The sequence below is a fragment of the Bos javanicus genome, chromosome 6, assembly GCF_032452875.1.
Source record: "Bos javanicus breed banteng chromosome 6, ARS-OSU_banteng_1.0, whole genome shotgun sequence".
Lineage (NCBI taxonomy): Eukaryota > Metazoa > Chordata > Mammalia > Artiodactyla > Bovidae > Bos > Bos javanicus.
This window is the reverse complement of record NC_083873.1, coordinates 13,613,860-13,627,705: the sequence shown is the minus strand read 5'-3', so window position 1 is coordinate 13,627,705 and position 13,846 is coordinate 13,613,860. Positions and strand designations below refer to the sequence as shown.

The 13,846-nt window shown below is 41.5% G+C and overlaps 1 protein-coding gene across 1 annotated transcript; it reads right to left on the bottom strand.

Moving 5' to 3' along the window:
* Positions 1–1,271: 1,271 nt before the first annotated feature.
* On the bottom strand, positions 1,272–10,303 carry TIFA (TRAF interacting protein with forkhead associated domain). The gene is made up of 2 exons (XM_061419386.1): positions 8,727–10,303; positions 1,272–2,620 (listed from the first exon to the last, which is right to left on the bottom strand). The coding sequence occupies exon 2, from the start codon at positions 2,594–2,596 to the stop codon at positions 2,039–2,041; it is 558 nt and encodes a 185-aa protein (XP_061275370.1). The 5' UTR covers positions 2,597–2,620; positions 8,727–10,303; the 3' UTR covers positions 1,272–2,038.
* Between the last annotated feature and the right edge of the window lie 3,543 nt (positions 10,304–13,846).

The window sequence follows — 13,846 nt, the reverse complement described above, 5'->3', positions numbered from 1 at the left end:
TGGACTTAGGGAAATTTTGTATCAACTAGTAGCCCAGGGAATTCCAACCACAGCTTTTTAACACTCATCCTCCATCATCACTTGAGATGGAAGATCTAATTGTTTCAATCAGGGTTCAGAGAGTAAAAGAGTAACCTCACCTGTTGTTTTAACATAACAATTACTATAAGGAATCAAATAGATGTTGGAGAACTGAAAAAGTTAAAAAGGGCCATTACATAGAAAGTGAAAGTCACTCAGTCGTGTCTGACTCTTTGAGACCCCATGGACTACACAGTCCATGGAATTCTCCAGGTCAGAATACTGGAGTGGGTAGCCATTCCCTTCTCCAGGGATCTTCCCAACCCAGAGATCGAACTCAGATCCCTGGCATTGCAGGCAGATTCTTCACCAGCTGAGCCACCAGGGAAGCCCAGATAACATAGACGCAGCTACCAAAGATAAACACACAACATATATAGCTAGTGTTAACACTAGTTTCTCCTGGTAATAAAATACTAGCTCATTTTTCTACAAGGCCTACTAATTAAATACTACACTCATGTTAGAGCATAAAAGTAATGCTTCCCCAGATCAGTCAATGCTGTAGATAGCCGAGACAGAATCTTCTAGAATGCAGTTATATAATCATATAGCATATGAGACTTCACCATTGGAAAGCCCCCCTTGTCATAAAGTTTCAGGTTCAAGAAGACACTGCCTACAACACTGGCACCAATGTATACACCCCTCTACTTAAAGAGCCCAAGAAAAAAAATCAGTCCTGGGACAAATGAGCCCTTGAGGATTGAAAATGTTTCACAACTTAGCTGCAGTGTGTAGTATCAGACACCAATATTTTTGTTCGCCCTCACTCCCAAACCATGTCATACCTTATCTAGACTGTCTAACCTCAGACCCCAACCCACTGTGGCCATTTGTTGAGAAAATGCTTTTCCTTTGCACATGATCACTGATTGGAGCAGCCGTGACTTAACGTGGCCTGAGGAGAGTTGATCCGTAGAATGGAGACCTGGCCGAAGCTGACCCTTTTTCTTTGGACTGGAATTGAGAGTAAGGCTGTCTTCAGGTGGCTGATCAGTAACGTATGAAATGTGGGAGCTACTGTTGGCCACCTGCCGCCGTGTGGAGGTAGGAACAAAGGGAGAATGGAGCCAGCATGCACACAGCAGGATGCGTCTGAATTCACAGCCTTTGCGTGGCCCCCTGCATTCCTCCCTTACAGACATCAACGACAGTTCTTCCTTCAGAAGGAGTTCCAAAGAAAACGGTTAGAGAAGTAGACTTTATTAGGTACATAGTTGTTAAAATTTTGAATTCGTGGAGTTAAAAACCCTGTAGTACATTAAAAAACTAAAATTTGGTACACAAAATAATAATTCTAAACAGTGGTTCATTGAAATGTTTATAAAGTATCAGTTTCACATACTGAATATACAAAAGGAGAACAGTATTCTTGGGAATAAACACTAATTCTATAGATAAAAAACACAGAAAAGGTATTATTGCTCAAATAATAAGTAAGTCTCCCCATATTAAAACCTCAGTGGCACACACACTAAAACATGCCCTGTTGTAATACTCTGGTACTATAAATCCAACAGGCTACAACACACATAATTTGCTTGTAGCCTTGACCTTGAAAACAAATGGCTGCTGTGAGATAATATGACCAAACCAAGAGATGATAACATACAAATCAAAATGAAACAATACAAAACATAGGGAAAAAATCAGGCATAAAAAGAAAAGAACATAACCTTATTTTGAGAACACTGTTCCTTCATCATGAAGAATACGTGTTGTACATTCATGCTCTCATATACACTTAAGAGAAATTCTTTACACATCCAACAATGCGACAGGTGACTCAATCAATTACTAACACAATTTGCAGACTTCAAACAATAATACCAGATCTCAAACTTAGCTTTAACAAATGACAGTACAATACTATACTAAGAAACTTAGTAAGTGGAATGCCTATAAAACGAGTACAGAGTTCTTCGTCCTTCATAATTCTCTTAGCTTTCAGCATTTACCACTCATTTTCACCCACTTCCATGGGAGAATTGTTTTGAGTCAAACAGGATGAATAGCTGCCACACTCAGGTATGGGCTCCTGGGAAAGCCAGTTGTTTTCTTGCAGGAGAGGTTTTTTCGACAAAGAAAACTGAATCTCAAAAAATTCTAATGACTCTCCATCTTCCTTCTCCACCAGGAACTGATAGTCGCCAAACCTAATCATGCATTTGTCTGGCAGATCCATTTTATTTAGGTAGCCCAGCTCCTTGTTGTCCACAAGCAGACTGGTCTTCTTACTCATATTTTTAATTTCAAAAGAGACAACTGAACTATTAAACTTTTTAAACACCTGTAGAGAAAACTGAACTCGAGAAACCTGTTTGTCCTGAAAGATATAATTACAGGTGTGAGAATTTCGGCCAAATTTCACCACTTCGATGGTGGGGAGTTTCTCTCGATTAAAAAACTTTATTGATCGGAATATTCCACTTCGCTGGTGGCCAGGATGGTAAAGAGTCATCTGGAGACAAGTTACCATCTCTTCTGTGTCCGCATCCTCAAAACTGGACATGATGAGCACCGGAATCTGACCTGCCTGCAACAATTAAATCAGCACATTAGTTCACCCCAGAGATCAGATTCTGAGATCTTTGATTCCAATATTTTGATGAAAAGCTTTCCAATAGGTAACTGATTTAGACTTTAAGAAAACAATACATAAGCAATATGCTTTCATTTAACTAGTAGATATGTGAAACCTTATACCAAGCCCCATATGAACTGGTACATTATATTTTCTTCTCTTTCATTTCCAATTTGACAGTAAGACATAATCTGGACAATAACAAGGAATGACTATTGATAAAATGATTTAGTGGGGGGAAGCATACAGAGACTTCAGTTCCTTTCTCATTTACATAGGATGACTTGGGCCCAGACCAAATAGAACAGCTGTCTGTACTTTAGGAAGAAAATCAGGAATAAAGACTCTCTTCCGGGGTGGGAGGTGGGAGGAAGGTTCAAGCGGGAGGGGAAATATGTATACTGATTCATGTCGATATGTGGCAGAAACCAACACAACATGGTAAAGCAATTATCTTCCAATTAAAAATAAGTGAATTTTTTTTAAAAAAAGAATCCCTTTGGTTTAAATCCTCAGAGGATATACATATAAGGAAAACCTACAGTTTACTAGCTAAATTAAAATTTAATGTATTATGAATTTTGTATTATTTTGGATGGAACAGTATGAATAACTGTCAGAGAAAGGCTTCTGTGATTTTTACCGTGTATTATCCTGACTAAAGAAATGTAGACATTAGAAACAAAGTAACTGCAACATTTGTCCTTTATATCCTGATTTAGATTTCTAGTAGGTAAAGGGGTAAAAAAGTAAGTGCTTTAAATATTCTACAATTTTTAAATTTAGACATTATACACTTTTTATTTAAAAAAATAATCAATTTCCACAAGGTAGTTCTAAATATCATAGTCTGTACTCATACTGGAGTTATTTGTTTTTGTCAATGGTTCCTAATGACTGGACAGACAAACTGTCATTTACCCCAAGCAGCACAATCTAACTGTTCTTAACCACATCTCTCTAGAGTTGCATGGCCCTGTGGTGACCTTTCCTCCACTTACTGTGCTGCTGCTAAGTCGCTTCAGTCGTGTCCGACTCTGTGCGACCCCACAGACGGCAGCCCACCAGGCTCCCCCGTCCCTGGGATTCTCCAGGCAAGAACACCGGAGTGGGTTGCCATTTCCTTCTCCAGTGCATAAAAGTGGAAAGTGAATGTGAAGTCGCTCAGTCATGTCCGACTCTTAGTGACCCCATGGACTGCAGCCCACCAAGCTCCTCCGTCCATGGGATTTTCCAGGCAAGAGTACTGGAGTGGGGTGCCATTGTCTTCTCCCCCACTTCACTGTATGTACCTTAAATAGTCAGTGGAGTAGCTTAAGCAGCAAAACAAAACAGTTAGTTACTAAAATCTATGAAAGGTTTGACACAAAACTGCCACTTTAAAACTACTTCGCTTTAAAAGAATTACATGCACATGATTTTAAAAATTCAAATGCTTAAAAAAGGATCTTTTTAAGTATCTTCCCTCTCTGACCTAATCATTTTTTTTAACTCTTTCAGAGCCAACCATTGTAAAAGTTGGTTTTATCCTTACAGAATTATTTACCCAACAAGCAAAACTTCGTGTTCAAAGACATACACATTTTCTACAAAGAAAAAATTTTCTTACACAAATAGGAACATACTGTATTTAGTTCTAGACCTTGCATTGTTTTCAGTTAATAATACAAGTGGGTGATTTGTTTCCATTTATCTATACACGTAAATATACCTCAATCTTAAACAGCTGCATAGAATTCCTTTAAACTAGTGCGGTCGTAAATTACACCAGGAGATGGAATGATACTGAGTGCTCCCTGCATTCTTTAAATACTATATATATAGTATTTACAGTGGGGTTTGGGGAGCAACAGTCTTAAGGTAATCTGGAGTTTTACTGGTTTTTGTCTGCCATCTATATTAGATATTGCTATCAAAATTATGCTTGCTAAACAGGAAAAAAACAGAATGTTTTCTTTCCATGATGTTTGCTTTTAAAGTACAATCTTTTCTTCTGTTTTGCATAGTTGTATTGCTAAAAATCAAACTCAGTTTATTGAATTACTCAACAAATGATATAACAAAGCAAAATTTTTTATTGATTTAGAAATATATTTTTAATTTGCTTTCATAATAAGTTCTTTCTTAACATTATTATATTGCCTTAGCCAATCAGACAACAAATGCCCAGCTATAAGCAGAAAAAGAGAAGAATACTCAAAATCTTGGGGCAAGAGTAGTAAAAATTGCTATGAAACCAAAGGCAGCAACAATTAACACACTGCAGGTAGAACTGGTTAATCACCATGATTTGAAAATAATTACAATAATAAAGTCATTATTCAAGAAGCAGACAGCTTAAAGGAGAATAATTATAACAAGTCATGAGATGATGCAATTAGTGGCTGACAAGAAAAGAATTTGCTGTTAAAAAGTAAAAAGCCTAAAAAGAGCAAGAATCTATCATCATGATGTCCGCCTTGTCTGGGCTACACTGCCATCACTCAAATGCATTCTTGGGCTTTGCACAGTAACAGTTCCAAAAGGAGACCTGGATTTTAAAACGCAGTATATTCTGGATACTGTCTTTTGGTAGCACCCAACTTTTGTTCTTGTGATCTTTATATAACCTATTAGCTTAGAATTTAGTCTTTTGAGCAAATCCACCATCAAGAAAATTTTGCCCTATACACCTGATGCCTAGTTACCCAGGGCAGATATATTATTCACTGCAGAGGAAAACTCTGGCATTTTGGTTATAAATCGGGTGAATCAATTCTCAGCTTTTGATGAACTTCTGGTTTCACAACTGTGACCCTCCAGCAAACACTGAGGTAGACTGTGTTACCATCTGCTGCCCCTCACTACCAGACCTATCCCTACTAGTTCTGCCCCTTTGGAAAAATGATACTTCCCATTCCAGTGTCAACCATATTAAAGAAATGTGAATGGAAGGAACATGCAAGCTTATTTCCAAGGGTAGGTTTTAAAAACCACTATGTAGATAGACCTGTCTCTCCTCCTTCCATATGCCACATCAGTGCCACGGAAGGAACAGCTAAGCATGGGGTCTCAAAGGTGAGGGCTAAAGACAGAACCATAGAGACTTATGAGCAGCAAATGAACCCTCCTTCTAAGCAGTTACTGAGCCATGATGTTCCCTAACATACACACTCACCTTTCTTATGAATATATGAAATGATTACAGAGCCCAACAGTAACAAGACTGCCACTTACTGTATGCCTTTCATATGCCAGGCACAGTGCTAGCTCTTTATACATCAGTATCAGTATCAGTTCAGTCACTCAGTCATGTCTGACTCTGCAGCCCCATGAATTGCAGCACGCCAGGCCTCCCTATCCATCACCAACTCCCGGAGTCCACCCAAACCCCTGTCCATCAAGTCAGTGATGCCATCCAACCATCTCATCCTCTGTCGTCCCCTTCTCCTCCTGCCCTCAATCTTTCCCAGCATCAGGGTCTTTTCAAATGAGTCAGCTCTTCGCATTAGGTGGCCAAAGTTACTGTAGTTTCAGCTTCAACATCAATCCTTCCAATGAACACCCAGGACTGATCTCTTTCAGGATGGACTGGTTGGATTTTGCAGTCCAAAGGACTCTCAAGAGTCTTCTCCAACACCACAGGTCAAAAGCATCAATTCTTCGGCACTCAGCTTCCTTTATAGTCCAACTCTCACATCCATACATGACCACTGGAAAAACCATAGCCTTGACTAGATGGACCTTTGTTGACAAAGTGATGTCTCTGCTTTTTAATATGCTGTCTAGGTTGGTCATAACTTTTCTTCCAAGGAGTAAGTGTCTTTTAATTTCATTGCTGAAATCACCATCTGCAGCAATTTTGGAGCCCAAAAAAATAAAGTCAGCCACTATTTCCACTGTTTCCCCATCTATTTCCCATGAAGTGATGGGACCAGATGCCATGATCTTAGTTTTCTGAATGTTGAGCTTTAAGCCAACTTTTTCACTCTTCTCTTTCACTTTCAGTTCTTCTTCACTTTCTGCCATAAGGGTGGTGTCATCTGCATATCTGAGGTTATTGATACTATCTGCTTTTCAAAATAACCGGTTAAAATCCCCACGTCACAGATGAGGGAGCTAAGTCTCAGGGTTTAGCTAGGTAGCCCAGGTCACAAATCCCTGCCAAAAGGAGGATTCAAACACAGCAGAAATGCACACTCTCTCTTGCCAACTACAAACATCACTACTCCGTTACCAGTTACTTCACAAACTATAGCAGCCAATCAGCAGGGAAGAGGGCCATGGGGCGGGTGTACCAAAACTAGCAAGACACCAGGAATCTAGTGTTGAAAAGAAAAATGTACTGTTACTGCCTCCTCGTAGGAGAAGAGGCTGTGAAACACCAGATTACAGCGAGTATCAGTTATCCTTAAGCCCGATGTATGTATGTTGGGGTGTCGCTAGTAATTATGGTGGCTGGTTAGGGAGCTCCAAAGTTAGTGAACCATGGTCTCAGACTTCAGGGAACTTAGAAACTAAGCTATTCATTAATTTCCAGAGCTGCAAGTTCCCTGTACAAAGTGACCTGAATCTCTGACATTTCAAAGTGGTCAGGAGAAAAACAAAGAAACTAACAAAAAAAAAAAAAAATCAAAATGATAAAATTGGTGGCTTTTTTATTTAAATAATCACTAGTGTGCAGGTGCTCAAAAGTAGCTTTTTCAAATCTGTTTGGCCTAAGTTATCAAAGAAACCTAAGAACAAGAGCTTATAGTGAGGGAGCTTCTAGAGGGAACCTGGAGTAGGGGGTGGAAAGGAGGCATTCCACTGCACACTCTGTACCTGTGGGATTTTATACCATGTGCATCTAATATCTATTCAAACATATAACAAGTATTTTCTTTACAAAGTCAGAAAGTGTTAGTCACTCAGTCGTGTCTGACTCTTTGTGACCCCATGGACTGTAGCCCGCCAGGGTCCTCTGTCCATGGAATTCTCCAGGCAAGAATGCTGGAGTGGGTTGCCATGCCCTTCTCCAGGGGATCTTCCCCACCCAGGGATCAAACCTGGGTCTCCCGCATTGCAGGCAGATTCTTCACCATCTGAGCCAACTGGGAGGTCACAAACCCCCTGATTTTTATGGAACTAAATGGAATTAGAGATTATCATCAAAGCTGGTAAACCATGTTCTCTATCAAAAAGCTGTAAAACACTGGAATGATGTGTGGCATACAGTAATATTTGTGTTAACAAATCAACACAATAACTTTGCTGACACTGAGCTAACCGGTAAGGAAGAGAAAACTTGGAAGCACAGCAAAAAACAGCTATCCTGACCCTCCGCACCAGGTCATCACCCAGCAGTGTGGCTCTGAAGACAAACGGAACGTTGAGCAGAATCAATACTTAGTTAAGCAACAGGTCTTGCTAAAAGAGTCGTAAAAACCAAAATCAGCAGGAGGAAAGCCTTAGTAAAAGCTCAGGATTTTCCCCCCAGAGATGGTGTCTTTCTCCCACTCTGCCTGATTGGCTTGTTTCCAGCCAAAATTGCTGCGTCGGATTCTCCGTGGCAGCGGACTTCCGCTGCGAGGCTCAGTGTGTATTCAAGCTCCGAAAAATTTGGGAAATTCTTTTCAATCTGAAAGCTAGAGAAAGTCCCAGAAAACCACGGATTACGTTATTTTCGTAACCAAGCAGGCTGAAGCAAGGCAGGTGTACACGCAATCGAGCGGTAAGCTACACTTCATAAATGAAGTGTAGCTCACCGCTACACTTATTTTCTATTTACTAAAGGTGGAGGGGGGTACTTTGCAAAGCACAGAAAAGTAACAAGGAACACGCATCCCAATAGTTCCTGTCAGTGCTCCTCCGCTCTATTTATAAATATTCCTCTATATTGTAAAGCTAAAATCACGCCGTAAATAATCGCTCGAGCGTCTGCCCGCAGCCGAGCCAGCGGGAGGAGCAGGTGATGACTTTCCCTGCAACGCTCCGGAAGACTCCTGGACAGAGCTTCTCTCTCCAGGGGATAAATAGACACGACGCAGCCCCACTTCACCCCGCCCCCGCGCCCCCCAGACCGCCACCTGGCAGGTACCTTGGGTTTCGAGTGTCCGTGAACTTCCCTTCGCTTTCTCAGCGCGGCACGGGGTTAATGCGCGCGAGCCCGCGGAGGCCCGGGATGGCGGGACGCCCACCGCCGACTGCCACGTTCGCTCACCGCGCCGCAGCCGGGGAGGGCGCTCGGCGGCTGCGCTGCACCTACTGCGCGGGGGGCTTGGGGTGGGGGACGGGGCGACAAGACCGAGGGGGAGAGGGACGCAGACGCAGCCCAGTCGGGGGCTACAGGGGCTACGGAAACTGCGGGCTCCAGGCCCCGCGGCGCGCGCGGCGACTCCTTCTACCGACCGGCCGAGTGCGCCCCCTCCCCCGAGCCCTCCCTTAAGTAGACCGAAAGCGCGGAGGTTCCCGGACTCCGCCCGGCCCTCCGCCCACCCCGCCCCCGCTCCGCTCTGGCGCCTTCTGCTCTTCGCCAGCCGCCTTTTCAGACCCAAAGCCCAGCCTCCGGGTCGGGTATGAAGCGCGATAAGCCCGGCGGGGACCCCGCTTGCCAAACAAGGGCCCCTCCGAAGAGGATGTGAATTTTGAAAAGGAGACGCGATCACCCCAACAGTAAGGGCGACTTTCTCTGGCACCCCTCCCTCCCAAACACACTGCCAAGGGTGGGGAGAGGAGAAGAGCTGAATTAACCTAGCAAGCAAGCCAGGTGCAGGGCCCGTATTATTCTTTTCTAATCGTCACAGTCGGGAGAGTAGGTCCCCCTTACAGATGAGTAAACTGAGGCCCAGAAAGTGGTTAGGTTTCCGGGGGGTGGGGGGGTGGGGGGGTGGGGAGGGGAGCGGCAGGATTTAAACTTGCCCCAGAGCTCCTAAGCCACCCCTTGTTACCCCATGGTGCCCTCACCTTACACCCTAGCATCCAGGGGCTTCCTCTCCCCGCCATCCACCTGAAGGGACTCCTCACTCAACACCCAGGGTTCCGGGTTCCAAAAGTAAGGGCTGATAACACAACCTCCCAAGAGGCTTTTATAACTTAGGGTGAACAAGCTGATACTATTTTCCTGCCTCAAGGAGAAGATTTGCGATGAACTAAAGGTGGAGAGAGCCTAAAGACAATAGGTGTCTAGAGGGAGACAGGAGGCTGTGTGAGGAGGAAAAGGACCCAGAACAGCGGCAGGAGGACAAAGCTTGCAGCGACGGAGGTCGTACTGGCCCATTTACTCCAGGGCTTGGGAAACCGCCCACCAATTCTGGTAACTGTCTGGTGAAAGCCTTTCATTTGTCTGGGCTCCACCCTTGACTCCATGAGTGCTTGTTTATGGGTCCATTTCTCCAGCAATAAAACAACGGTGATGCTTGCTCTTGCTTCACCACTTGATAAAGAGGTTCTGAGGAGGGGTTGGGTGTTGAGCTCTCAGAGTTACATATAATCGAGAACCATAAGGCTGAGAAAGGATGAGCGCATCTGTAAGTGAAGCAGATTCCTGTAAGGCTGCATTTTGTTCGTTAATCATCAACACTTGCCGTTTCTTCCCTGAAAGAGAGACAGTCACGACCTTTTTTCTGTCAAAGAACATTAGAGCAGATGGAAGATAAGACATGCAATTTGACTACACCAATAAAGTCACACAATAAAATAATGTTTTCTGAATTGCAGCATCTGATCTCTAACCTTTAAAATGAAAGAAGATGTGAAAATGTTCTATAAATTGCAAAGGATTATTTAACTCAGTTCTATTGATGAACTAATAGACAAAATTAAATGATAAAATTCATGATGCTGAACATTATCCCATGTTTCTCTGTCCTTTAAGATGACTTATTTGATTTGCTAAATTACCCAAAGTGAAATTTGAATAAGCCTTCAATTCCAGGTCAGACTCTAAGCTCAGTAATCGTTTTCTCCCTCTGACAACTGGTTAAAAATAATGGGCCTTAAACCAAAAATGGCTTGTGCGAGTTGAGAAACAGCCAAGAGTGCACCTTTGAAAAGTTTTTGTTCCTTAAAGGTTTGAAGAGATGTTTGGTGCTGGCTACAACTCCCGGTTTCTAACTATACCACAAAGCCATAGTAATCAAAACAGTATGGTACTGGCCTTCCCTAGTGGTCCAGTGGTTAAGAATCCACCTGCCGAGGCAGGAGACACAGATTCAGTCCCTGGTCTGGGAAGATTCCACGTGCTGTGGGGCAAATAAGCCTGTGGGCCACAACTACTGAAGCCTGTGTGCCTAGAGCCCATGGTTAGCAACAAGAGAAGCCCCGGTAACGAGCAGCCCACATGCTGAATTAGAGAAGCCCCCACTCAGCACAGCTAGAGAAAGTCCACACACAGCAGCAGAGAATAAATTAATGAGTTAAAAAAATAAAATGAGTGAATGCCTTTTTAAAAAACAGTATGGTGCTGGCACAGAAACAGACACAGAGATCAACGTAACAGAATAGAGTCCAGAAATAAGCCCATGTGCCGATGGTCAATTAGTCTAGACAAAGGCTGCAAAAATATACAAGGAGGAGAAGAGCATTTCTTCAGTAATTTATGTTGGGAAAACTGGACGGTTTACATGCAAAAGAATAGAACTAGACCATTTTCTTACACCATATATAAAAATAAACTCATAGTGGATTAAAGACTTAAATGTGAGCCCTGAAACCTAAAACTCCTAGAAGAAAACATAGACATTACACTCTGACACTGGTCTTAGCAATATTTGTGAGGGGGTTGTGGGGGGAGGGGTCTGTCTCCTCAGGCAAGGGCAACAAGAGCAAAAATAAATGGGAGTACATAAACTAAAAAGGTTTTGCAGAGTGAAGGAAACCATCAAAAGCCAAAAAGGAAACATACTCAATGGGAGAAGATACTTGCAAATGACGTATCTGATAAGGAGCTTACATTCAACATATGCAAAGAACTCATATAACTATTATAATAACATTTCCAAAACCAAACAATCCAATTAAAAATGTATAGAAGACCTGAACAGATATTCTTCCAAAGAAGACATACAGATGGCCAACAGGCACGTGAAAAAATGCTCAGCATCACTAATCATCAGGGAAATGCAAATCAAAACTACAATGAGATATCATCTCACATCTGTCAGGATGGCTATTATCAAAAAAAAACAACAAAAAAATATTGGCAAGGATTTGGAGAAAAGGAAACCCTCATGCACGGTGGATGGAAATGGGCACAGCCACTATGGGAATCAGTAGACAGAGTCCACAAAAATTAAAAATAGAACTGCCATACAGATCAACATTTCCATTCCTGGATATTGATCCAAAGGAAACAAAACACAGATTTGGAAAGGTATATGCACCCCCAATGTTCATTGCAGTGTTATTTAGAGTAACCAAGATATATATAGAAGCAACCTAAGTGTCCACTGATAGATGAATGCGTAAAGAAGATATGGTAAATATTTACAATGTAACATAGTTATAAAAAAAAAAGAAATCTTGGGATTTATGACAACATGGATAAACCTACAAGGCATTATGCTACATGGAATAAGTCAGACAGAGAAAGACAAATACTGTATAATTGTACTTATATGTAGAATCTGGAAAAGAAAAAAAAAAACAGTGAAAACGGAAACACTCATAGATACAGAGAACATACTGATTATGGTATGTTTTATAAGTGTCCAGTTATAGAATAAATAAGTCACAGAGATATAATGTACAAGATAAGGAATACAATAAACAATGTCGTAACTTAGTTGACAAATGGTAACTGGACTTACCAGAGTGATCATAAAACGTAAAAATATCGAATCATTGCCTTGTATACCTGGAAGTCATATAGTATCATAAGTTATTTGTACTTCACTTTAAAAAGGAGATTTTAAATCACTAATATCTAAATTAGGCAAAGTAATTTGCAGTATGTGCTTTACTTACTGTTTCTGTTTGTGTAAAACCACTAAACGCATTTTTAATAGAAGAGGTTATTTTAAAGTTTTACTACAGGTTTAACTTGTTTTATTGTTATTCAGGGTCAGAGTTTAAATAGAGTAACAATAGCATTTACAGAAAAACATGAAATCATTCTTTGATAAAGAAAATGCCTTCGCTGTTGAAGGAATACAGTAGGACTTTCTGTGGTGGAAGTTTACTAGCTATTACAGGAAGAGGTTTATAAAATACACTCATCTCAAGCTATGATTTCTCTGAAAACAATGAATCATAAGAAGTGCCCTGTGAAAATACTTCAGCTGAAGTCACATCGGACTGAAGAAAGGTAAGAATTCTAGCACGTGCTCACAAATGTGCTCGTGAGAAGGGTCCTGCTAAAAGTCACTTTTGAGGCCCTCTTATTTGCAGATTTCCTCTCTGGAAAGGAACAAAATCATTTTTGTTTTTGTTTCAATGTGGTTTTGTCATTTTGACAAACCCATTCTTCGATTCTGAAGTTTCAAGCATTTTCTCTTGCACTCACAACTACTCATGGACTGTCAACATCTTTCGAATTACACATAATGTGGTTAAACTCCTTTCCAGTAAGTTTAATGAAGGAAAACTTGAGGTGGCTTTAAAGCTTGGTTAGGGCTTCCCAGGTGGTTCAGTGATAAAGAATCTGCCTGCCAAGCAAGAAACTCAGGTTTGATCCCTGAGTGGGGAAGATACCCTATAGAAGGAAATGGCAACCAACTCCAGTATTCTTGCCTGGGAAATCTCATGGACAGAGGAGCCTGACAGGCTACAGTCCGTGAGGCTGCAAAAGAGTTAAACATGACTTAGCACTAAACAACAATAGCAAATTTGACACAGCCAAATGCTGTGAGTGTTGCTCACAGATGTACAGAGTAAGCTAAATGCTTTCTGGATGGTTTAAGCATTCCTAGGCTACTAATTGAAGAAAGTAGGGAAAACCACTAGACCATTCAGGTATGACCTAAATTAAATCCCTTACGATTATACAGTGGAAGTGACAAATATTTTCAAGGGATTAGATCTGATAGAGTGCCTGAAGAACTATGGATAGAGGTTCATGACATTATACAGGAGGCAGTGATCAAGACCATCCCCAAGAAAAAGAAATGCAAAAAGGCAATTGGTTGTCCTAGGAGGCCTTACAAATAGCTGAGAAAAGAAAAGGCACAAAAGCCAAATGAGAAAAGGAAAGATACACGCATTTGAATGCAGAGTTCCAAA

What these genes read in the sequence shown, in the direction of transcription:
- TIFA (XM_061419386.1), bottom strand. Translation starts at nt 2,596, where the DNA reads ATGTCCAGTTTTGAGGATGCGGACACAGAAGAGATGGTAACTTGTCTC.